Source organism: Cavia porcellus, unplaced genomic scaffold (assembly GCF_034190915.1).
Source record: "Cavia porcellus strain 051 isolate PalLab524CR breed Dunkin Hartley unplaced genomic scaffold, mCavPor4.1 scaffold_31, whole genome shotgun sequence".
Taxonomy (NCBI): Eukaryota; Metazoa; Chordata; class Mammalia; order Rodentia; family Caviidae; genus Cavia; species Cavia porcellus.
Window position 1 is genome coordinate 10,174,506 of NW_026947514.1, and position 26,336 is coordinate 10,200,841.

At 41.1% G+C, this 26,336-nt stretch overlaps 1 protein-coding gene across 2 annotated transcripts in view; it reads left to right on the top strand.

Annotated features, from left to right (window-relative positions):
* The first annotated feature begins 6,966 nt into the window (after positions 1 to 6,966).
* Positions 6,967 to 26,336, top strand: part of Golga5 (golgin A5) — a 37,630-nt gene continuing 18,260 nt past the window's right edge. The window contains exons 1-8 of one of the 2 annotated variants that reach the window (XM_003462636.5): positions 6,967 to 7,124; positions 10,637 to 11,198; positions 13,262 to 13,492; positions 14,964 to 15,183; positions 15,818 to 15,941; positions 18,337 to 18,540; positions 22,748 to 22,918; positions 24,420 to 24,548. In XM_003462636.5, the coding sequence (XP_003462684.1) occupies positions 10,667 to 11,198; positions 13,262 to 13,492; positions 14,964 to 15,183; positions 15,818 to 15,941; positions 18,337 to 18,540; positions 22,748 to 22,918; positions 24,420 to 24,548 (1,611 nt within the window). In that variant the 5' untranslated portion in view covers positions 6,967 to 7,124; positions 10,637 to 10,666. Of the gene's footprint in view, positions 7,125 to 7,172; positions 7,334 to 10,636; positions 11,199 to 13,261; positions 13,493 to 14,963; positions 15,184 to 15,817; positions 15,942 to 18,336; positions 18,541 to 22,747; positions 22,919 to 24,419; positions 24,549 to 26,336 lie in introns of those variants that run through there. The other variant, XM_005000275.4, reaches the window with a different exon arrangement.

Here is a 26,336-nt window from a genome sequence, read left to right on the forward strand (position 1 = left end):
AAAGTGTGGAGGAGGATCTCTGTGGGGAGGTTTGCTTATAATTCCAACACTTCGGAGCCTGAGGCAGAATTGCCGCAAGTTCAGCCTGGACTACATAGTGAGTTCAAGGTCAGCCTAGACTACACGGTGGGACCTTCTCTAAAGAACCAAAAAGCAAAACAATAACAAAAAACAAAAGATAGTAACAGTGGCTGGGAATGTAGCTCAGTGTAAAGGCACTGGGTTCAATTCTTAGTAGAAAAACAAAAAAATCTAGATAAGAATGTATATTTACATATTTAAGTGTATTTTATGTACACATATCTTACATACTTTATATACTTGAATATAGTAAGTCCCCAATTTATAAACATTCAAGTTATGAACATTTAAGTGTACTAAAGATTTACAGGTATATTATATAAGGCTCACTTTGTTGGACTGCAAACAAATTTGAGTTACAAATGTCCTTCTGGAATAGAATGTGTTTATAAGTTGGAGAATTACTGTATTTTTTTATATATGCACACATATTCCAGATATATATAAAATATATTAAATATGTACAATACCACTAAACATGGATCAAACTGGCAAAAATTATAAAGTTGGACAAAACCATCATTTTATTTATTGCTGTTGTTTAAAGTACGGAGGATGGAACGCAGGGCCTCATGCTAGGCAAGAACTCTACCACTGAGCTACATCCCCAGACCTAAAGTCATCATTTTAAATGCATGGAGGAGCTTACAAGACTATAGAAAGTATGAGAAATCTACCACAGTCAAAGTCCAAATCAGATTCCAGAAGCTGAGTATTATGGTTAGGATCTGGACTGCCCCCCAAAGCCTCATGTGTTCAGAGATGGGTCTTCTGGAAGGTGACTGGGTCATGGGGGCCCTGTACTCATCAGCAGATTCAGCTTGGTTGAATGTGCTGTTAGGAGAGCCTTTGTTGGAAGTGCTCCTTGGGAATGTAAGCTGAAAAGCTCTATCTCCACCCCCAGTTCCTCCCTTGGTTGACTTCTTATAGAATTTGTTTCTATGGAGATGAAATTTACATGACATAGAATTAACCGTTTTAAAGTATATGATTCAGTGGCATTTGTTCGTTCACCATGTGGGGCAGCCTCTAGCAAGCTACAAAGTGCTTTCATCACCCCATTAAGTAGTCACAATTCTCCTCACCCTCAACTCCTGGCAACCTGTTGTGTCTTTGTTTTTTCCTGGTCTGGATTTTGTAAACATACGGGATCATACCCTCTCACCAAGTGAGATGAAATCAGTCACTTCCTCTTCCCTTGAGCCCTTTCTTCGAGCAGTTTCCAGGATATCACACTTCCAGTTTTTCTCTGGCCTCAATAGTTCCCTAAACGCAACTTCTGAACATTGGTAGGTCCAGGGCTCAGTCCATTCTCCTTGTCCCTGTTCCTCTAGGTCTCTGGCTGATTCACAGTCACATGGCTTAAAGTACCACCTATATACCAGTAACCACTAAATAAGCACACGGATCTCCAGCTGAGACTCTCACCAGGGCTCCAGACTCACTTCTTCCATCGCCTGCCTGGTATCTTCACCTGGCATTTCATGCTCGTCAAGCTCCAGTCTGAACTCCTGATCTTCCCTAAGCCCATTCATCCCACTCCTTCTCCCACCTAATTCATGCATATGATGTCCATCTATTCAGAAGACCAAGCAGACAACTTTAAAGCTTTCAGCTCCCTGTTTCTCTTTCTCTCATACCTTGAGTTCAATCTTTCTACTGGTTCTCTTCAAAACAGACGCAGGACCCAACCACTTCTTGCCATTTTTATGCCTTCTGCCCTTCGTTCTGGCCAGAGTATTGCAACAGCCTGTGATTGTTGTCCTGCTCCTGGCCTTGGGCCTTTGTGGTATATTCTCCGTGCACCAGTTAACTGTGGGGCAGCACCAGGTAATACATTTGTCTGTTCAACACCCTCCCCTGGCTTCACAACCCCTGTAGAATCAAATGCAGACTTCTCAGCGCGGCCCACAAGGACCTCTTACTGAGCCACCTTTCCAACCTCACTTCTGATCTCTCTGCTCCCTCTGCCGGTGGCGCAGGGCCTTGGCAACTCTCTCACCCTTCTGCCTGGAGCACCCACCCCTGCTCCTCAGTCACTGGGCTCATTCCTCACCTCCTCGGTCCTTGAGCATTGCCTTTTTATTCAGGCCTCGCTATCCACATAATTGAAAAATTGCAACCTTCATCCAAACATCATCGCTCTCCCTCCTGCTTTGAATTCCTCCACTGAGAACTTATTTTGTTCGTCTCCTGCACTAGAATGTAAGTTCCACAGGCACAGAGATCTTCACTACTAGATTTTAAGCACCTACTTGGGCATCTGGCATATAATAGGTGGTCAGTAAATATTTGTTGAATCAATCAAAGAATACACTTTTCAGAAAGACAATTTTTTTTAAAAAGGAGATCCTACTGATCAAATGAAAATTTGCTTATTGTTCCTAGAAATGTGAGACTGTTTCAGAACCCCACTTTCCCTATGCCTGCCTTAGAAGGCCCCCCGGCACCCAGAAAGAAGTGATGTGACGTTGTGAATTCAATCAGGAACCAGGGAGTCACCACTACCAATCCTTCTTTGGGCTCTGAGCTCCTTCTCTGGACTCCTGGCTCCCGAAGGAAGGGGGCTGGTCTGCTCCTTTGGTTTCTCCTCCTGAGCACCGAAGTCCCATACAACCACAAAAATGACATCTTTCTGTCCAAGAAATGGGAACCCCACCAGGCTTCAATATGCATGCACACCAGGTTTCTCTCCAGCGTTTCCACAGAAAATCCCCAGAGTCACACCTAAACTGAGGAGAAATGCTACTTTGTGGGCATGTTAGGATAGGGGTAGGAGGGAGATGGACACTAAATAGACAAATACATATGGTCACATTTTCCTGGTCCTTTGCATTTCTGCTTTTTAAGTGTGAGGGAGTAAAATGGGTACTTTAGCAACCCTGTGGTCTGATGTGCCCCTGGGAACATGTGTTTTGTTGTGTTTATGTTTAGTGTGTTGTTTAGTGACTTGTGTGAGCTAATCCTGCAGCTTTGCTCTCACACAATCTGTTGACACAGGTGTCTCTGCCCAGGTTTCTTTCTTTCTGATTTCCAAAACTGATTGAATAGGATTTTCAACAGGACCAACATAGTTTGGGATGCAGCTATGCCTGGTCAGAGGTGATGCTTAAATACCTCAAAGCAGGAGGGTTCATCTGTAGAGAGGCTGCACTGACTCCATTTTGCCCCAGATACCTCTGATTGACAGTGTCTTGGTAGAAAATGCAGGCCTTGCAACATCCCCTCAAGATAAAAGCATGAGGTCCTGTGAGGACAAGAAGCAAAGAAGTTATATAATCTAAACATGCACAACGAGTTTCTTTGTTCTTTATCTCAATAAAAGCTGCTTGCTTACGCAGACCGCAGACCGGATGGCAGCCACTTTGCTGACCCTTGGTGTGTGCATTCCTTTATTTTTCCTTTGCTTGCAGAACCCCTACATTCACCAAGCTGGGGGGACTGTGGTGTAGCTCAGTGGTAGAGTACTTGCCTTGCACAAGTGAGGCCCTGGGTTTAATCCCCAGCATTGCCAGAAAAGGGGATAAGAGGAAGGGGCTTGGAATGGCATTCAAAACTCAGACAGTTTACAGGATTCCCTCTGATTTTTACACTCCTGGATTTTCTTGTGTCTCCTCTGCATCTGTGCAATGCTTTATTTTTAGTTAGGGATGCACATATGACTGGGACTCTTATTAGATTCTCCTGAATTTGAAGTCTTGTACACTGCATCGTTAGTGTGTGTGAGGGGAAACTCACCCAAACCCACGATGGCTATGTCGTCCTTAGGTCTCCCTGCTAAATTTCCAGGAGGCTTACACAGTTGTTTATCCAACCAGTGTGACCACCCAGGTAGCTGTGTGTTGACATTCCCTGCCTGGTCTTCCCCTTGGCTACGTACTCCAGGCTGGTCCTGAGCTATGTAACTCAGGTTGGCTAGAACTCATGTTGTTCTTTCTGCCTCAGCTTCCCAAGTGCCAGGATTACGTGTTAGCCACCACACCTGGATAACTTTTTCCAACGTTACCTTTGCTTTTTGGAGACAGGATTTGACAAGCTCCTCACTCTGCCATTCTGGAAACCACAATACAATCCTGTTTGTTTAAAACCTCCTTCCTAAGTTTTATTCCAAGTCTTCCTTCCTGTCCTCAGAGCAGACTAGCTTGGCTGTCCTAGAAACTTCCTTCTCTTCCATCCACTCTTTTACACTTCTGGGGAGGAAGGGGGGAGGGGAAAAGGGACACATTTTTTTCTCTGCTAGTTAAGATTATAGTCTCTGTGGATTGCTCCGTTTCTTAGGCAAATCCAGCTGGGCCTATAACTTCTGGCTGGGTACGCACCTAAGGAAGTCTACATGGGAATTCTTTTTATTTCATGGTTTTTGGTTTTTTTACCTTAGACAGGGTCTCACCATGTAGTGCTGGCTGACCTTGAACTTCCTATGGAGCCCAGCTGGCCTCAAACTCATGGCAATCCTCCTGTCTCAGTCTCCCAAATGCTGGGATTACAGGCATGCACCACCATGTCCAGCACGTGGGAATTCTTTTTTTTGTTTTTGTTTTTGTTTTGCGGTACCAGGGATCGAACTCACAACCTCATGCTTGTCAGGCAGGCGTTTATGCTTATGCCACTGAGCTAAATCCCTAGCCCTTGTGGGAATTCTTAAAACACTCTTTTCAGAAGCCCATGTGCCATCAACATCTTTTTAAACGTGGAAGATTTGACTTTTCTTCAACTTTAATGTTTTTATCCACTCCTTCAATGGTTAAGAACATTGTTTCTCAGTCTCCCTGAACTAAGTTTGAATCCTATAGGTTCTATATATTTTCTGTGTGAAGAGAACAAGAAATTAAATCTCAATGAACCTCTTTGCCTTCATCTGTTAGATGAGGATATGTAGCAGTCAAATTCCACTAGATAAGATGATGACTATGTAAGAACTAATGCTAAATCTTAGAGGTTTCTAATAGCAACAGTTCATTTCTCCCCATGTGTCATGTTAGATGTGGGCTGCTCCACATCTCTTTCCTTTCAGGACCCATCTGAGATTTACATTCTTATGACAGGACAAAGTCTAAGACAGCTGGTAGAACTACATCATGGCTCTAATGCTCCTGCCTAGATGTGACAAGATACTTCTGCTCATATCCCATTGGCCAAAAGCAGGCCATAAAATCAAGTATGAATGACTTAGTGAAGCTTGAAAGAAAATTTGTCCAGGATGCAGTCACATGACTGCAGTCACATGGCAACCAGTGATGGTATCTCATCCTTAACAGAAAGAGCAACTTAAAATTGAGAGTAATTTCACCTACTACAGGTTAATAACAATACCTTCCTTAATGGCACTGTGAATGAAGTGAAGCACATCCAATGCTTAACAGTATTCTGCACTTAATAAGGACTCAGTAAACGTTGGATACCATTATTAGCTGGTGTTGTAACTATTCCCAATATTTAATTTGGAGACAGTAACACATTGAATCTAAGAGGCATGGGATTTGAAGTAATGCGGACCCCTTAGTGAGGCAGGTGGTCTTAGATCTAAATTCCTTAACCTCTTTGAGCCTTAACTTTCTCAATCTCAAAGTTGGGATACTGGAGAACACATTGTAGGCTTGTCGTAGGGTCAAATTAGCCTGGTCCTGTTCACGTAGTAAAAGCTGAGTATTTGGTAAATTAACGAATACAGATCTGCTAAGGATGAACTTGACACATTATAGAGCAGGCAATTATTAATATTAATAAATTGGCACAAAAATAAACTGATAGTCTGTCGTAGGCCTATATAACTTGTGAGACCCTCTGCTAGTTTAAAGACAGTCTGTAAAGTTCTGACACCTCAAAGCAAGATAAGGTGGCAACTGAGGACTTGCAAATTCTATCTTAGTAACTGCAGTTAGCAGACAATCAGGTTACTAGTTAACCCTGATCTGTTCCTGATTTTCCAAAAATGCGTTGTTCCTCAATTCCAGAACCTTGTCAGCATCAGCAGTTCATCCCCACAGCTTCCTGCAGCCCACCAGTACACCCCCTAGTCAAGCCGTACACCTAATAAAAGCCAAAGACCTCATGCCTCATGGTCCTATTCTGTCTCTGGGCTTTGATCATCCTGGCACTCCTTGTAACTAAGATATACGTTTTGTCTGTATTTTATTCTGTAGTCATACCTCTGAGCGGGAGAATAGTAGTCTTAGGCCAGGGTCCTGATACAGATTTTAGACTAATTTCACAGATTCTATGAACTGTATACAGTCCATAACTACAAGACTGCTGTCTGGAAAACCTTTTCCATCTTTTAAATTTCAGCTCAATTATCTCCTTTGTAGAAAGACCTCCTATTAGAATCTGATTTAAAATACTTCTCCCATCTGCAGTCACGTCTTCTGTCTTTTTTTTTTTTTTTATCTTTATGGCTCTGGCAATCCTCTGAAATGGTCCTGTTCACTCATTTGGTTTATATACTGTCACTAGATTGTAAACACCATGAAAATTGGAATCATCTTTTGTGTATTTTCGCTTCCTTCGGTGAATATCGGCATCGTTAGTGGTAAAACTGTAGAGAAGCAAGGTTAGGTCTGGCTGGTCCAACTCAAGCTTCAAGTCCCTTCCATCGAAGGAGAGTCACGCAATCTTCGTCTCCTACTCTGCCCACAGAGGCTCCCCACTCACTTGTGGGCGTGCCTTCCAATGTTGTGACTGCCACGTGCAGGCCTCGGTCAATTGGAGGCGGGCTACGTCACACGCACGCAGGCTCTATCCCAGCCCAGTCTCCCCGCGGGCGGAAGAGAGCGTGGCCCAGAGCAAGGCCCCCGCAGCTGCCTATGTTACTGCCTGCATTGTTTGCAGGTGGTTAGAGGCTCTCAGTTCCTCACTGTTCAGGCAGCTCAAAGGCCACTCTGTTTTGGGGTCCTTGCTGCCCTTCCACGTCTCCCGGAAGAGGTAGCCGGGCCCCGTCAGTCCTGGAGGTGGCTTACACATCCCGGGCCCTCCCCGGGCCGGCTGCTGCTGGGGCCCGGCCTACGAGGGTGTCGAGACCGCGGTGCAGCCCTCTGGAGTCTTAGGTGAGGCAGCAACGAGGCCCAGAGGCCGAGAAGGGTCCACTTGGGAAGCTAACGGATTTGGAGCGAGTCGCCGGCCTCGGAGGAGACTTGGCTTACCTCATCTTTTCCCGCCCTCGGCTTTGGGGTTTGGAGCTGAGGAAGGAAAGGGAAAGTCCCTTTGGGCTTCAGCCGTTCTTTACTGCCCTGCCTTTCCCAGTCCCTTGTCTAGTGTGAGTTCGCTACAGGCTCCAGAGGTTGGGAGGAGGTGGGTGGGGAGCGCGCGGGGATCTGACAGCCCGACCTCAGCATCGTTTCCCAACAGCCTCATCCCGTCCTCCCTACCGACCCTGGGCCTCTGCGATCTGCAGACCCTCCCCCCCACGCCTCGTTTTCCTGCTTCTGCAGCGCCAGAGGATTCGCTGCGACTTTGAACCTCTTGACATCTGCTCCAAATATTTGTCAATGGGGCGAGTGCCTAGGGCGCATCCTGATACTTAATTAGGTAACCAATGCTAGTGTTTTAAAGCCCTAGTAACTTTAAAATGAGAGGCAAGATACAAAGAATTAATAAACATGTATTTGTTGTTTTCTTAGGAGATAATTTACTCCATCACCAGTACTGCTTATCCGAGAATAATACTTTATAAAGGCCTGTATGACGCTATGTATGCCTGAAAGTGTTTTACCTCCATTGTCATAAGTTTGCATAAACTCTGAAGTACACAGGCACGTGTCACATTTATAAAGAACAGGTTTAAAGAATGAGTTTCTCGGGCTGGGGATTTAGCTCAGCGGCATAAGCGCCTGCCTTGCAAGCAGGCAGTCGTGAGTTCGATCCCTGGTACCGGTAAAAAGGAAAAAGACAAAAAAAAAAAAAAAAAAAAAAAAAGAATGAGTTTCTTCTTGGGGCTGGGAATTTAGCTCAGCAGCATAAGCGCCTGCCTTGCAAGCAGGCAGTCGTGAGTTCGATCCCCGGTACTAATAAAAAAGAAAAAGACAAAAAAAAAAAAAAAAGAGTGAGTGGGAATCATTGGTGAGCGAAGCAGACATGGTGTTTATGTAAATACCCCTGCTTCTCCAGCAGGACGAGGCATGTTTAAAAAACAGCACATGATTGTAAAAATATGAGTGGCTGTGAAGCAAAAGAAAGGGTATGAACCCTAATGGGACCTATTTAGATGAAAAGAACTGTGAAGCAGATGACATTCAAGTGAAAAAAAGACAGTAAGAAAGAGTTAATCATGAAAGAAGCAAAAGTAATGACATGGACATTCAAGAAGTGGTGATTGATTTTTTATAGTGTTCTTTTATATCATGGGAGTCACTTGCTGTGTCATTGCCTTGAATATGTGGTGCTTGAACATGTGTCAGATGGATGGTTATGAAATCATGTTTTTTATTCAGACCTGAGCTTAATGTGTATGTGATAGGCACAATATTTGAATTATTGAAATTACACGTTAGGCATATTATGTGGACCCCTAAATTATCTATAATAGTGCTTAAATTTAACACTAATAGTTTTTGTATTTATTAGAAGGACTTCTCAAATTTCAACACTTCGTTTTGTTTTGTTTTTGTTTTTTGTTTTTTTGAGACAGGGTCTTGTTATGCAGTTCAGGCTGGCCTTGAGCTCACTTTGTAGCCCAGGCTGGTCTCAAACTAACAACGATCCTCCTTCCTCAGCCTCCCAAGTGCTGGGACTACAGGCATAAGCCACCACACCCAGCTAAATTTCAGCACCTTGAAAGGAACTCCAGATAACTGTTTTTGTTTGATTGTCCTGGAGTCTTGCCTTGTATCGTGTGCTATTTGGATGGTGTGTTAATTTGCTAAGGCTTCCATAACAAAGTACCCTAGATTAGCTGCCTTGGACAATAGAAATTTATTTTCTCACATTTGTGAAGTACAAGATCACGGTTGATTCCTCTTGAGGCTTTCCTCCTTGTTTTGCAGGTGGCCACCTTCTCCCTTTTTCCTACCGTCATCTTATCACTTGTATGTCTGTTTTTGTCCAAATACCCCCCCCCCTTCTCTTTTGAGACAGGATCTCACTATGTAGTCAGGCTGGCCCCAAATATGACAACTCTCCAGCCTCAGCCTGTCTTGGGATTACAGATATGCACCAACATACCTGGCTGAAATTCTCTGTTGTAAAACACCAGGTTGTTGGAGTAGGGCCCCTTTAATGACTTTTTTACTGCATTACCTCTTTAGAGAGTTTGTCTCCACAGCCACTTTTTAAGGCCTAAGGCTTTAAACTTCAGTATGAGGTATGACTGAAAAATATGGTGAATGTTTAGATTTTTTTAAAAATGCAGCTTAAAAGAGACACATTGCTATAAATGACCCTCAAAATAAACCCTCCTGATTTCAAACACACTTATCCTGTCATTCTTACTACTTTCTGAAGCAGTTCTGAAAGCCCTCTTTCATGAGTTGCTTTACTTACATTGTCTTGGCTGCTTTGATATCCTGAATCAAGTCAAAACGTTGACCTTTCATGGCCATTTTGGCTTTCAGGAAGAGGCAATTTTGGTGAATAAGGTAAAGGAGGAAAATAGAGGACACAGCAGGATGTTTTCACAAGCCTTCCCTTCTGTTAGATGACATGGGCAGCAATTCCCATGTTTTGATCACACCTTGTAAAGACTCACAAAAGAGGACCTCCAGAACTGCTTCAGAAAGTAGCAAGAACAATGGGATATGTGTGTGAGGAGGAATATTTTAAAGGGGATTAAAAATAATATGTTTTACTTTAATAAGTTTTTTTAATGTAACCATTTAGCATATATTTTCATCACCTACTAAATATGAATTTTAGGGGGAACACAATTCAGCCTGTAACATATCAATCTATTACATTACGATTACTTTTAATTGAAATAGAAAGACAGCCAGCTGTGGTGGCAAACACCTGTAATCGGCACTCACAAGGCTGGGACGTAAGAATCACAAGTTGGAGTTCTGCCTCCGCAGTGTAGTGAGACCCAGTTTCAAAATTAAAAATAAAAGAGGGCTGCGGCTGTAGTTCAGTGATAGAGTACCCCTGGGTTTGTGATCGCCAGTACTGCAATTCAGTAGTGGTTGTAATAACATTGTGGTAGCTGCTAAAATCAGTGCTTACTGTGTGCCAGGCATTTTGAAAAGTGCTTTTTTTTTTCTTCTGTGTTATTAGTCTGAATGAGGTGGGACTTTTGGTAGTCTTAGGTACTTGGAGGCTGAGCCAGGAGGATTACTAGAGCCTGGGAGTTTGAGGCCAGCGTAGGCAATGTAGCAAAACCCTATCTCAAAAAAAAAAAAAAAAAAAAAAAAAAAAAAAAAAAAAAAAAATCTGTAAGGCAAAAGTACCCTTAGATTCCCCGTTTTGTAGCTAAGGTGTCTCAGGTTCAGTGGATAGTTTGCTGAAGGTTACCTAGCTAGTGAGGCGCAAGATTGGAATTTCATCCCAGAGCTATCTCACTCCAGAGTTTGATTTGAACTGTTAAACTCCACTGTTGTGCCACACTGATCATTTGATGTCTTTTTTACAGGTTCACCTCTAGGATTATTTTGCTGCCGTCATGTCTTGGTTGGTTGATCTTGCTGGAAAAGCAGAAGATCTTTTAAACCGAGTAGATCAAGGGGCTGCAACAGCTCTCAGCCGGAAAGAGACCACCACCAGCAGAATTGCTGACTACCCTGAACTGCATCAGCAAAATACAGATTTGACTTATCAGACTGGACCCAAAGCTACTTACATTTCATCAGCAGCTGACAACATTCGAAATCAAAAAGCCACCATCTTGGCTGGCACTGCAAATGTGAAAGTAGGATCTAGGACACCCGGGGAGGCTTCCCATCCTGTTGAAAATGCATCTGTTCCAAGGCCTTCATCTCAGTTTGTTCGAAGGAAAAAATCAGAACCTGATGATGAGCTGCTGTTTGATTTTCTTAATAGTTCACAGAAGGAGCCCACTGGGAGAGTGGAGCTCAAGAAAGAAAAGGGCAAAGCCCCTGTCTTTCCAAGCTCTCGGACATCAAATGTTAGTTCTGTGAACACAGATGTCACCACCGTCAAAGCCAATGAAGAAAATTCTGGAAGCCAAAGCCATGGTAGTTAACCAGTCCCCCACTTGTTTTATAATTAAGCCAATTGGATATATCATGCTAGCTTGTTTTTCACCCACTGTTTTAGAATCTGGACCACTGGTATAAGAGCAGGCCTTCTGCCAAGGTGTGGTATAAAGAGGGGAGGTAGCCTTGAATATCACTGGTGAATATACAGTTGTGGTAGGGACCTTGGAGTATTGTCTGTTGGTAATTTCACCAAGCCCAGCATCTAAGAAATTGTATCAAATTGGAGTCCCTAAAATAATTTAAGGGTGGTTTTTTTTTTTTGTTTTTGTTTTTGTTTTTTTTTTGGTTTGTTTGTTTTTGAGATAGAGTCTTGCTATGTTGTAGATCAGGCTGAGCTTAAACTGTGTAGCCCAGGCTGGCCTTGAACTCTCAAGGATCCTCCTGCCTCAACCTCCTGAGTGCTGGAGTTACAGGCATGCACCACACCTGGCTTTAAAAAAATTTTTTGAAATCTGAAAAGCATGTTATTTTAGATTTGAAACTATTTCAGTTCATTTATTTTACTGAAATTAAAATGATTGAAAGTTATACGCCATATATATTCTGAGTTGAGGAGAGTTGTGTGTGTGTTAAAACCTGTGTCCTCCAGAGGTACAGCTGAGAGACTGTGAAGTTGAATTGTTGAAGGTAGAAATTCAGCCTTCTGGTTTGCAGTTGTTTAATGAGCTGAAATTACCCCTGTAAGCACAGCCACCTATAAACTGAGGGTAACATAGTGGATGTGGCTAATTAAAGTACTTGCTGAGCATTTGAAAATTGCAGTAAACTTTCTAGATTTTTACAGAAGTTTTTTATAGAGTCAGTGATTGGTGGAAATATAGTCTTAAATTTTAAAGTTTCTCTCAGGTTTGGCTGTTAGTAAATAAAATCCGTACAAGACCAAAGTTATATAGAAGCATGGGTATTAGGCTTTTAAAATAGGAGCATCCGGTAGCAGTTGATTATGTTCATACACTCCTAAATTTTCCTCAACTTTTTTTTATTACACATGTACCTGCTGGATGCACAGATAAAGAAGTATCTAGTGGGTAAGGCAGTTATGTAGCCAGGTAATTTACATACAGTAATGAAGTAATTGAAATATTTGTGAGAGTGCTTTGGAAATAGGCAGTAGCTAATTGCCCAAGCTATAGGGGAAGGACTCACAGAGGCTCTTTTTGAGCTAGCTTTTTAAGGATAAGTAGGAGTTTGTCAAATTTTTAAAAAGAGAAGTTCTAGATACTTAAGATTGAAAGCCATGAAAAAATAAAGCCAGCAAAGCAAGTTAGGATCTGTTTGAAGGCTTTTGTATAATACTGTTACCCAGTGTTCTTAGAGATCATTGCTAAAGGTTGCTCTCTGAACAGCTTACATTAGAATCACTGTGTGATGCAATAAAAACTGAATTATCATGACCTCCTCAGACTTCCTGAGTCAGATACTCTGGGGGTGGGGCAGGCCATCTGAATTCTTGTCCCCAAAGCTATTGTTTGGCCAGTGAAGGTTTAAAGCGACTGCCATGTCATGCTAGTAAAAGTCATGCTAAGCCATGTGATGCTAATAGAAGTCTTTAAACCAAGAGTGACTGTGCATTTGAGAAAGCAGCTTGCATTTGAAGAATGGACCTAGGGGAACCTGGTTAGCAGGGAAATGAATTAGAACCAGTTCTAATGCCATTTTGGAGTTATGAAAGTTAAGTTCACTTCTCAGGGGTAAGGTCTCAACCTTAGAACTATTCACATTTAGGGCCAAATAATTCATAGTTGTAGGATGCTCTTCTGTCCTTTGTAAGCTGTTCAGCAACATCCCTGGCATTTTAACCCATTTAGATGTCAATAGCACCCTCAGCACGAATAAAAAGACTAACACAGAATCTAACAAAACTGCGTAAGTGGCCAGATTAGAAAGTGTACATACCGTATGATACCATTCATTAGTTTTAGATACTTAGCCATAGTAGTCAACTTGAGCCAACAGTGCCCTACCAGAAAGTAATATACACCTGGGAACCATGCTGGTATAACAGGGGTGTGTGTGTGTGTGTGTGTGTTTTCCTACAGACGTTGCAAGTAATTCAGATCATGAATCTGAAGGCCAAGAGGATTCTTCAAAAAAAGATGCATCCTCTAATGCTGCTATTCACACTGATCACAACCCGGCATCTGGTGAGAATGGCAACTCTCATGAACTGTCCAACCTCCGACTGGAGAATCAGCTGCTGAGGAATGAAGTTCAGTCTTTAAATCAGGAAATGGCCTCTATACTTCAAAGATCCAAAGAAAGTCAAGAAGGTAAGGTTTTATTTAATTTGTTCTGGATTAGGAATTTAACATTCAAAATCAACGACTTTACATCTAATTAAGTGTAATTTAGGTGAGACTTGTAAAATGGTGTTTTCATAGAAATACAGGACTCAAATTTAAAAACCTGTCATCCTCCTATCAACCCAAAACAGAACATTGACTAGTTTGGTCTTTTTTTTAGCCATTACTAAGTCTAAGAACTGATAGGAATTACAACACACATGTTTGCTGTGTTGATACATTGTTTATTTGTTTTTGTCTTTTGGAGACAGGGTCTAACTTTTGGTTCAGATTGGCCTGGAATTCACTATGTAGCCCAGGCTGGCCCTGAATTTACTGCAGTACTCTTGCCTTGGTCACCCAGGTTCTGGGATTACAGACACGCACCATCACACCTGGCCTATCGAGTTCATTTGATTTATTCTGAACTTTCTCGGGGACTGTTCCATGAACCATAGGTGGGATAAAATAAGGGATCAGTGTTGCTGCTCCATGGAATTCAGTTTAAATAGTGCCCTTGGGAATTAAATAGTGCAGTGAGGTGGCCCCAGAGTAGAAAACCCAGGTTCCTCAGAAATGGTTGATTAAAAGGGAAATAAATAATTTCATGATTAAGCTAGTTACAAGGGAAGATGTGCATGTTATTGTAAGTGACTGAGGAGAAAACAAAAAAGGAAATCCCCGACCTTCTTGGAGCTAATGAGGGGCGTGAGGGGATAGTGGGAAAACTTTTGCCCATAGATGGGAGGAGGCCCAGAAGAGCAGAATAGGAAGGTTGGTTAAGACTGAAAATTTTAGAAAAAAACTTCACTTTGCCAGGACTGACAGAAGTAGTGGAGTTGTTTTTGTTTTGGGGGTATGGTGTGTGTGTGTGTGTGTGTGTGTGTGTGTGTGTGTGTGTAGGACTACAGTTTCAGATGCATAGGAGGGTGTAGAAATGCCATTGTATTCTGAAACAGAGCACTACATTTCCCCTGGCACTGATTTTCTGGGTTAAAAGGACATCTTTTCCAATAGTAAATGAAAGAAACAAATTCTTTACTGTGTTTATGTTTAGGCTTTGTTTTTGCCTTCATTTTGTTTTTCCTGAAGTGCAACTTCGTTTTGGATTTCCATTCTTTTATGTTTCTCCAGCAGAACTCAACAAATTCACTGATGATTTTAATGTCGTTAACACTGCTATCTATCAGTTTGGGCTCCCAAGTGCCTTATAATGTATCTCCAGAAGTAACAACATTGTGGAAGAACAGTTAGCTTCCTGCTTCTTTTCAAACCCATTAACTAATGTGTGAATATTGGCCTTCAAAAATGGGTTTCTCATTTGGGGCAAAAAAAACAAAAAAAGATATTTGTAATTGCCTGGTTTTAGTAAAAACCAAACTCGTAAATGGTCAACAGTCTGTGTGCTGTGAAAAAGATATGTTGGTTTTGCTCATGTAGAGAAATTTCGTGTTTATAGAATTAAACAAAGCAAGAGCAAGAGTTGAAAAATGGAATGCTGACCATTCAAAGAGTGATCGAGTAACTCGAGAACTCCGAGCCCAAGTCGATGACCTGACAGAAGCAGTGGCTGCAAAGGACTCTCAGCTGGCCGTCCTGAAAGTCAGACTCCAGGAAGCTGACCAGCTGCTCAGTACTCGCACGGAAGCACTGGAAGCCCTGCAGAGTGAGAAGTCACGGTTGGTCATTCTGTAATAATAAAAGACATGAGCTGGATTGGTCCTTTCCAGGACAACTGATGATGAACACTGCGCTGCATCCCAGTTTATGAAAATTGATGTGAGGGAAAATGTGGCAATATTGGAAGTGTGTGCACTTCCAATGGATTCATCAGCAGAGTGCAATGGCATATGCCTAAAATCTCAACACTGGGAGGCTAAGGCAGGAGGATTAGAAGTTTGAGTCTAGCTTAGACAGCTTAACAGCTTAGCAAGATCTTGTCTCAATAATAAAAAGCCCTGGGGAGGTAGCTCAGTGCAGAGCCTTGAGTTTAATCCCTTGTACCACCAAACATAATTAATTAAGTAAGTAAATGATTCATTGTTGTATTTGGAGATGCATTGTTAAGAGATGCTGAATTTAAAAGTATTTGAATAATTTAGTTCTTTTAACCTTTGACATGTGATGTGTGCTTATATTTGGAACCCTAAAAATACAGATTACATTCCATTAGAATGGAAAAATATTTTCTAAAGATATTTTAAATAGGTCGTCTTTTTTGTTTGACTAACAGAGATCCTGTAAAGATTATTCTTCCTTATCATTTGTGCAGTATGGAAATCTGTTTTTTGACCCTGCTGTGTTTTCTTTTAGAATAATGCAGGATCACAATGAAGGAAGTAGCCTACAGAATCAAGCTCTGCAAACTCTTCAAGAGAGACTGCACGAAGCAGATGCCACTCTGAAGAGAGAGCAAGAAAGCTACAAACAGATGCAGGTTAGAAGGGAGACAACAGCATTTTGTTGATAGTTGGACCAGGGGGAATGACTATGTGGTGTTTCCTAACACGTTTATTATGAAATTCTGTAGTGCATGTTGGAAAATTCTCTTTCTGTGACAAAAATCAGATATTTGGAAAATTAACTTAATCCTTGCTAAATTTATTTCATTTTACCTGTGAGATGGTTAATATTTATTATAGATACGCAGTTTTCACTTAATTTTGCAACAACCTTAACATTATTTGAACAAATGCTGGTTTGAGGCAGTTTTGCTTAAGCTTTTTCTGATTTCTGTTAACTCTAATTCATTTATTTCAAGAGACAATTGTACATAATATTATTTAGAGTTTTACTCTAAAACAGTTTTTATCCGTAGTTCAGGCTCAGCCCTGTCTGTGCTTTAGAGTTGCCTACAGAAGGGTTTCTGATGCACTCCACTGTATGAGGTAGAACCTGGACTTGGGTAGTTTATTTTTACAGGACTTACAGGCATGTCCAGTGGGTAGCTGGGGTTGCAAACCACTGGTCCAGGAGCTCTTCTCAGCAGGTGAAAACACTTCAGCTGTAAAAGTACATGTCAGGTACTGTACAGTAATGTGTTTTCTTAAATTTAACATGCATTTCATTTAATATAGTGTAAAGTACAGTTTGACCAACCCTGATCTAAAAACTAAACATCAGAAGTGTTCTAATTTTGGAAACTTTTTGTCACAAGTGGAAAATGCCACAGTATAAAGCTTTCTTTTGTGCATAAAATTATTTCAAATACTATATAAAATTACCTTTAAGCTATTTGTATATGAAATACAAATGAATTTTATGTTTAGACTTGGATTCCATCCCCAAATAGCTCATGTACATGAAAGTTTCCCCAAATCTGAACTACTTCTGATCCCAGGCATTTCAGATGAAGTGTTTGCGCCCTTACAGTATTATCATCTTAAACTTGTATTTTTAAAAATGACATACCTTTTTGCATACTGAATTATTAACACATGGTATATTTTACACTTAAGGCACATTTGAGTTCTGACAGTTTTCACTAGGAATGCTTGCTCTATATTTAGATTTCATAAAATTTACAAATGAGCAAGTACATTAATGTACCCCAGTTGTTCTAAACATATTTACAAGTCTTTCTAAGCGTAGGCAGTTACTCAAACAGTGAGAGTTACCACATGACCTAGTAGTCTATACCTACATGGTGTTTATGAAAGAGAATTGAAAATACATGTCCATATAAAAACTTGTGCACAAATATTTATACCAGTATTACTCATAATAGCTCAGTCTATAAGTAATACAAATGTCTGTCAGTTTCTACATAAACACATTGTAGTGTACCCATATAAAGAAACCTTATTCAGCCATAAAATACAGTGGTGGTGATCTGTGCTACAACATGTGTTGATACTTGGATGAACATTGGAAACATTGCATGTTAAAGATGATAGACACAGTAAGCCACATGTTTAATGATTCCATTTGTGTGAAATGTGCAGAATAAATAAATTCACAGAGAAATAAAGTAGATTAATGGCTGCTAGGGTTGAAGAGAGGGGAAAATATGGATCTTTGGGTTGACGAAAATACTCTAGAACTCTATTGTAATGGTTGTACAACTGAGCAAATACACTGAATTATACACCTTAAAGGTGCAAACTTCGTGGGTTGTGAATTATATCTATTTGAGGGGTGGGGGTGGGAATCAAACTCATAGCCTTGTGCTTGCCAGACAGGCACTTATGCCACTGAGCTAAATCCCTATATCCTATTATTGAAAAAAAAATCCAAACAGAATTATTAGTTGTTTCAATGTAAGTTAATTATAATAAGTAAATGAAAAATTCCTCAGCTGCCTTAGCCACATCTGACATGTTCAGTTGACATTCGCAGCAGACCTTTTGCTCCTTCTCTAAACAAGATAATCTTGGATCAGAAGTTTGTGAGATTCACTTATTGCATGCAGCTATAGAAGCTTTCTGATTGAGAATAAAGGTAACAGTTCTCAGCCTAGTACTGACAAGCAGTGTGTTTTTAGTGTGCCTTAAAGGCTTCTTAAACTAAAAATATTAGTTTCTGAGAAGTTTCTTTAAAAAAATACATTCATAAAGCCTAGTCTTGCAAATTGCAATTCAATTTGGGATTAAGATAACCTCTGGAAAAGGCCTTTGTTTTCTCCAGCAAATGCTGTAGTTGATTTTGATGCATTGCCGTGTTTCCACGCCACAGTTTTAGATTGTCTACTCTTTGTTTACCTCCTAATAAATGAAGAGTTTTTTTTATTATGTTGTTGTTCTGAGCCAGTACATCCCATAAGATGTCAGAATTAATGATTACAAAATATACTTCAAAGTTAAAGATATGTATGAAATAATGATTTGTCATAGAATGAGTTTGCTACACGCCTTAATAAAATGGAAATGGAACGGCAAAACTTGGCAGAAGCAGTTACTCTGGCAGAAAGAAAATACTCCGACGAGAAGAAAAGAACTGATGAACTGCAGCAGCAAGTCAAGCTACACAAGTTGAACTGGGAGTCTTCTAAGCAGGAATTAATTGACTACAAGCAGAAGGCCACTAGAATCCTCCAGGTAAGCATGAAGTATCCACTTTCGGATGTGAAGATGTGTTGGTTACCTGACACAGTGGCTAACTTTGTAGCTATTGTGAAATGGCTGCTGTTTGGCTGGATTGCCTGGCTGTACTTAAAAAGCTTATAAAAAGGATAAAATCCCTCCTGGTCCTACCAAATTCTTACGTAAAACTGTTCTGCCACCTCTTAGTTCAGATTATTAATATATCACCTTAATCACTGTGAGGTGTTAATGTTTGTTGCTCAGCAGCCCTGTTGAATTTTTCAGAGTAAGTGATCTAGATCTTCTCCAGCTCTCAGAATCATCTCACCATGCTTGCTTTCTCCTCTGGAATCTCTAAGGTGACCTGACCTTCTTCTTTACTAATTTTAGGAGTCCTTTCTAAGAAAAAACTTAATCTTGTTTCAGATTTGTTTGTTTGTTTTTAGCACCTTGAGCTGTTTTCCTGCCTTCTCTTCTTTCAATGCAAGATGTATCAGAATTATTATGTACCTGCTATCTTCTTTAGTACTGTTTAACTTTAACTCCTTCGTGTAATTTCTGTCTCTGCTGCTTTGCTGACAAAAAGTATATAATGTAAAAAGCATATAAAGTATGTAGATCCTTTGTCCTTCTTGTGTCCATTCCCTGTGATTTGATAGCATATTTGGCACTGTTCCTTTCCCACCTTCTTAAAAGTCCTGCCTTCTACCACCCTGGCGCTCTTTTTGTCCTATACTGTTTCCGTCTTTCTGGGGCCTGTCCCCATCTACACAGAATAAGAATCTTCTTAAGTTTTGTCCTACGCCCTCTTTCATTATTCTTTCTTACTTGCATGATCAGGTACTCACTCCGCTTCTGCTTGTCACCTCTGTGAGATTTCAATCTCCAGCTCACCTCCTAACCTGTTTCTAGCTGCCTACTGTACAAGCATCGGATGTCCCAACCCTAATCCTTCTGCATTTTCCTTTCCTGGTTTATATTTTTGCTACCCAGTAGAAAAGCCTAAATGTACACAGTCGTTTACAAAAAAAATCCCAAAACCAAACACAAAACTAAAACAGGGTCATTTTATACTCTACCTTTTTCCTTTAGCTTCAGTCTTCAGGCTGTGAGCTCACTTTTTATTCTACCCCTGTGAAACACCATGCCCAACTCCTCCAGACTCCGCTTCCTAAGTATTCATGTTTTCACTCTCAATTTGTTAATTCATTGAGAAGATATGTATTGAGCGTCTCACTCTTCACTAGACACCAGGGTGGGTGATGAGACACAAAGCTCAAGAGATGTATCCTCTTCTTGTAAGGGAACATTCAGCTTAGTGGGAAGAAACCAAAGTAATTGATGAAGTTAATAATGCACAGTAGGAACTCAGAGAAAAGGCCATCAGAATGAGCCTGGGATGTCAGGCATGACTGCTCTGAGGAGCTGAAGCCTGAAGAATGAGTAGGAAGACTTCTGCTGGGGAGGAGAGTTCAGATAGCAGCGCATGTGTATGGGAGAGAATTCAGATAGAACAGCCTGTGCCAGAGTCAGGGGATCTGGGGAACTCATCATGCTTGGGGGAGCTAGTTCCACCTACTGCAGCATAAAATATAAGAGATTAAGATGCAGGAGATAAAACCAAATTGGCAGCAGGTGCCAATGGTAGAAGAAGTTCTTGTTCATCTGTAGGTGGCAGGATGTGGGGATGGATTTAAGTAGTATGAATCCAGGTGCAGTGAAGAGGCTTGGCAAGAACTGGACCCCATTGTTCATCCTGGGACCCAGAATAGTGCCTACTATCCAAGAAATTACTGACTGCATTGGAGGGATAAGGGATGGGCAGGGAGGTGATGAAGAGGTGATTATAAGAAGTAACGAGAACCTTATCTAAGTTTGTGGAAATGAGGATGGTGAATGGGGCAGCTAACGCGGGAAGTAAAAGATACGAGACTTAGAGATTTACCTGAAGGGGAGAGGAAGAAGTAAAAGGTATGTAGGATGACTGGCTTTCTGGTTTGCGTATCTGAATGTTGTTTCCCTGTGCTATCAAAGAGAAAAGCAGGAAGGACAGCAGGTTAGGGTGGAAAGAGATTGTAACAAGTAATGGTGAGTTTTCAAAGTTGATGTGACATTGATGTGAAAATATCAGGCAGGTAATTAGAAATACAGGCCAGGAGCACAGCAGAGAATGTAGGCCTTAGCCATGAGCAGGCAGCATGTAAGTTAGGCACATGAGTGAGATTAATTGAGAACAGTGTGTAGCCTGAAGAGGTAGAGAGCACGGGCTGAGGGCTAGAGGCGTCCCCTTATAGAAGAAGCCTGCACAGGCAGGACCTGAGCTGGGGAGTGCCCAGACATTGGAACCAGGGAGAGACTAAGGGCTTCCATTGAAGGAAGCCCAGCAAGAGGAAGCTTCCAGTAGGGGTGACAGGCAGTGGGGGAAACAGGCAGGCACACAGTGGCTTTGTTATGATGAGGACTGGGTAGGGTCTTGGCCTGGCACTGGGAGTCTCCCCGTAACCTTGGAAGAGGGGCTCTAGGATGCACTGGAGCTGAGGATGTGAAGACAGAGGCAGCTTGACTGTGGACTGAGGGATAGTAGCGACCTGGGAGTGAGAGGGCGGGTTTGGGTTTTGTGATATTTCAAAAAACTCAATATAAATGATCGTGTTAATTACAGAAAATTTGAGAAAGAGGAAAAAACTGGAAGAAGGAAATAGAATGGAAATATGAATATTATTCTACTATGTAGAGAAAGGTTTTTTCTTCCCAGTACTGGGGATTGAACCCAGGGTCTTCACACTAAGCTACATCCCTAACCCTTTTAAAATTTTGGACGGGGTCTTGCTGACTTGCACAAGTGGCTTCAGACTTACAGTCCTCCTGCCTTAGCCTCCCAAAGTGTTGGGATTGCAAGCTCATAGTACCATGGCGGGCAGGAGGTTCTTCCTGATGGAGGAGAGTAGGTTTATGGCACAGTTAGGGTGAAGCTGGTGCTCTAGAACTGACACCGTATAAACTGGTCTTCACATGTCAGATGTCTGTCTCCCCCTCAGCTCATCCCCCATGCCAGGAGTCTACTGGCTTTTTCTGTAGTGAGTCATATTTTAAAATTGTAAAGCCTGTGAACTGTATGTGATCTCTATCACACATTTTTTGTTTCTATTTTTGTAGTCCTTTAAAATGCAAAAGCCTTTGTTAGCTTGTAGGCTGTTAAAACACAGGCCACCGTTCGTGAACATCTGCTTCCCAGCACTGCCAGGTTAACCATCACGAGATGTGTCGCTGGTCACTTTGCTCCTAAACCCACCTTTTGGTAATTTGTTTCAGCCCGTGTAAAGTGAAAAGATTCTAGCCTGGCATCTGGAGCCCTGTACAAATTGGTCCCACCAGTACTATCTGAGCTGTATCTCCCAGTGCTTTCTCATAGGTCCTCTGTGCCTCTGCATTTCTATGATTTGCCCTGGGCTTCCCTTTAAAATCTTAACCATATTTCAAAAAGATTTTTTTTTTTTTTTTTTTTTTTTTTTGGTACCAGGAGTCAAACTCAGGACCTTGCGAGGCAGGCACTTGTACCACTGAGCTATATCCCCAGCCTCTTAACCATGTTTGAAGGCCGGCAGAAATGCTGTTGTTTAGGTGAAGCCTTCTCTTCCCCAGAAGTTGCTTCTCTTGCCCAGAACTCTGCAAGTAGTCTGGCCATATCCCAGTCTTGGGTTTTTTGCTTTCTACTAGATAATTTCTACTTGTAATTTCCCTTTCAGCTTATGAAACTGAGTAAGAAACATTATCTTTATTACACAGAAAATTCGGCACAAACCAAATCCTTTGCAGGCGCTCTATAAATGTGTGTTGAGTGGCATATGATGGGGGGGGGGGGGAAGCATGTGAAGGAAATATGAGAAAAACCTTGTTTATAAGCAATTTTCAACTGTTAACACAATTGTGGAGACTAAAACCTAAGGACACAATACAGCAAGGATCCGTTGCATTTTTACCCACAAGATTTGATCATCTGTGGACTTTTATTTGAGGGAGATAATAATTGGGATGTTTCCATAGTGGGTTAGTTTCTGTATGGTGAGATGATATTTAATGTGCTGTACAAGCTTGCTGGGGATATAGCTCAGTGTTAAAGATTGTGTACTTGAGTTTGATCTCCAACACCATCAAGCAACAAAGATACTCAGTATTCAAGGTAATGTTTGCTTTGCTTAAACATATTTCTTTTTTATAATAGTCTAAAGAAAAATTGATTAACAGCTTAAAGGAAGGCTCTGGTTTTGAAGGCTTGGATAGTAGTGCTACTACTAGTATGGAGCTAGAAGAACTTCGCCATGAGAAGGAGATGCAGAGGGAAGAAATCCAGAAGCTGATGGGCCAGATACATCAGCTCAGGTCTGAGCTACAGGTAAGGCTCTCTGTGCTTCAGCTTTCCGTGCAACCTTTTATCCCTCATGGTATTGTTTTGAGCAGTAACGAGTTCTGTATTTGAGCGGGGAAAGGATATGCCTGAAATAATGTGTGAAGTTTCTGCTGGAAAATTAGTTACCATGCGGAAGTGAGTCTCATGCAACAGATTTTTCCACTGACTGTAACTCTCAAGAGAGTAACAAACACAGATCCTGATACTTAGCAAGTGCTACATGACTCTGGCTTCAGGTCACAGCAGGGAACCAGACCACGTCTTTAAATTTATGGGTCTTACATTTGTCTTAAAGACAGATTAGATTTGGGCTTGTAACACTGAGATGTTTTCTCTTAATAAAATAGGCTCAGCAAAGGTCTTTTTAGTTTTAGGTGAGTTTATACATAATTATTATATTTAAAAGTAAAATTGAGCTATTTATTTCCTCATGCCTCTTGCCTTAGCCTCCTGAGTTCTAGGATTGCAGGCATGTATGCCTGTAATTCAGGCAATACGCCTGCTAGACCGTGTGTTCTTAATCATTCTGCATTCTGACTGCCTCCAAAGAATATGCCTGATTTAGTCATACTGATGATAAAGATTAATTTGCCTTCTGCTAATCCCTAAACTGAAAAGTAGAGAAAAATAACGATAATTACTGCTTTTTTTCCTCTAAATCCACAAAGCTATGAATTTAAGGAGCTGTACTGTGATTGTCTGGAAGTATTGTTAATCTTAGTTCTTCCAAAAAAAAATTGAAATCAAGAGTTTGTGGAGATGAGACATGAGTATAAAAGAGAATGTACAAAAAGACAGGATGCAAAATTAAGATGCTGACCCAGTCTCCCACTGTACTATGTTAGTGGACTTAATGTTTAACTCATGGGAAAAATACCAAAACCTCGAGCTCTGTTCTTTGCACCGCTAGACATAACAAGAAGTGATTGAGCTTGAAGAAGTAAGGTTTAGAAATATGGGAAGGTGGGATATCAGGTAATAGTTGTAAAGCTAAAAGGAGGAAATAGTAGGCTAATGCCAGGTGGTACAGCATACAAAAAAAGTTTTAATACTGTTCGCCTGCTGCTCACACACACTAACTGTATCCTGGTCACGGGTAACTAGTGCGGTGAAGTCCTTTTTGGTGTTGTATTTCTCCTTTTTTGCAGTCGCTACCTTTTGAATGGAGATGTGAATCTCCCCGAGATTCCCTGTCTGTGCATACTTGGGGACGCCAACAGTATATCTGTGGTGGCAGCTGTAGCACCTGGTTCACTCCACTGACTGCGGGCCACGCTGTATAAGGAACATCGGGGTCCTTGCTTGTCATAGACTGAATCCAGGCCTCACTCACCTTTGTCCTTCTCATTCCTGCTGAACTCAGTCAGGGTCAGCTGTTGGGCTGGCTTTAGCTCAAGCAGTTACTTCCTCATGCTGGGCTTTTCATCCGTCGGGAAATGTTGAGCTCAGCTGTTATGGCTTTCACATGTGCAGTTCTTCTTTTTAGGACATGGAGGCTCAGCAGGTTAGTGAAGCAGAATCAGCAAGAGAACAGTTACAAGACCTGCAAGACCAAATAGCCAGGCAGAAGGTATCAAAACAAGAGCTAGAGACAGAACTGGACCGACTGAAGCAGGTAAGATTTTGAGATGCATGATTATGGGGAAGATGCTGCCCTCTGGCAGTCACGTGAGGACACCTGCCTGGGAAGCAAGGGCCTGGGCCCAGAGCAGCTGTGGAAGGAAGATGGGGCCTAGAGGTCTCTCCGACCTTACCACTCACCTTCTTAAGTTTTTGTTTGTTTGTTTAAGCACAAAGGAGAAGCAAAAATGGGTATGTGACTTACCTAACATTCTAAAATTAATCAGAGAATTGAATAGAACTCATAATGCCTGTCACAAGGAACGTAATTCTGCTACTCTATGTCTATTTTATATATCTTTGCAGAGAGTTAGAAGCATACATATTGGTCAGTTGATTGTCATATTTTATTACATTTGTACTTTCTGTGAACTACAGTGAATATTTAACAGAAATACAGTGTTAGTGCCATATTAACTGCTCTTCTGTTTGGGAAAAAATGGGTATATGGACCACTCTTAAAAATCACATTTGAAATTTTATTTTGTTCAGTTAGCAGTTATTTCTCACTAAGCCAAATTATTTTACATTAATGTATTTATATAATAGTTTCTGTGTTATCATCCATATTAAACATGTTTATAGCCACATTTTTGAAGTGTTCCTATAATATTAATAATATCTTACGTCTACTAAGTAACTGCATTATCGTAGGCATCAGTACTATTCATTTTACAGGAGAAAAAACTATAATTCTGTTACACATAAAACATTTCCAGTTTGGTAAATTTAAATATACCAAGCTTCTTTGTTATTATTTTTTCATATGTATTTAAGTATTTTTATTAGATTTATTATGAAAGTAGTACTTAAAATCTGTTTCCTGAGTAGTAAGAGGAAACTCACCAAGGTCTGTCATAGGCTGGTTTTGACAACTTAATTACACAAGTAGGACTAATTAAAATTAACCTCAGCAATTGCAGAAAAGTCATAGTTATATAATTAAGATTCTGTCCTTTCAGAAATTGCACTTTATTTAAGGATCTGTTATACATTAAACGGTAGCAGTTTGATGAACATGTTCTTAGTGAGCTAATGGTCATTTTCTCATGGAAGACAGCTTTACTGCATCCACTCCCCACTGCCCTTTTAAAATGGGGGAGTCGAGTCAGAAAATGAGCTGAACATAGCTATAGGCTTTTTACTAAAGTAATCAATGTTCTAGATGTGTAAAGTATTTAATGTTAGGTTTGAATGGCCTCCTTATTAATTTACGTAGTCTCAGCCTTGAATTTTGTGATAGCCTAGAGCCTGAAGGAAATTTGGAAGGCCTCCTTGTATTTGTGATTCTCCTGTCCTGATCACCTCTCTAGCTGTCTCCTGATTGGCCTGAATCTGCATTAGTTTCAGTCTGCAAAATGAACAGGTTGGGGTAACAGTCTGTGCTTTCACAGTCTGATTCTGTTGCCTGCCCCTCCTGCACCCCTATGCAGTTTGCATGGAAAAGCATCATGCTTTTAAAAGTTCTTGATAATGTTCATTGCCCTGTCCTCCCTGCTCCACATTATCTTTCAGTGAGTTAGATATGTGTTTGGATTGGCCTGTGCTCTGCTCTCAGGTTCTGACCTGATTGAGTATCCAGTGTGCAAACCAACAGTGCATCAGTGCAGTTGTGAGAGGAGCTGGTGTTTCTTTGGTGTCCCATCTCTCTTATCAGTGCTGAGCAAAACAGATATTGCCTGTAAGCACATGAAAAGCTGCTTGCTCAGCCTTGTTAATCTTGGGGAAATGTGAGTTGACACCACAGTGTGATACCAGTACATATTGACTACTTATGATGACT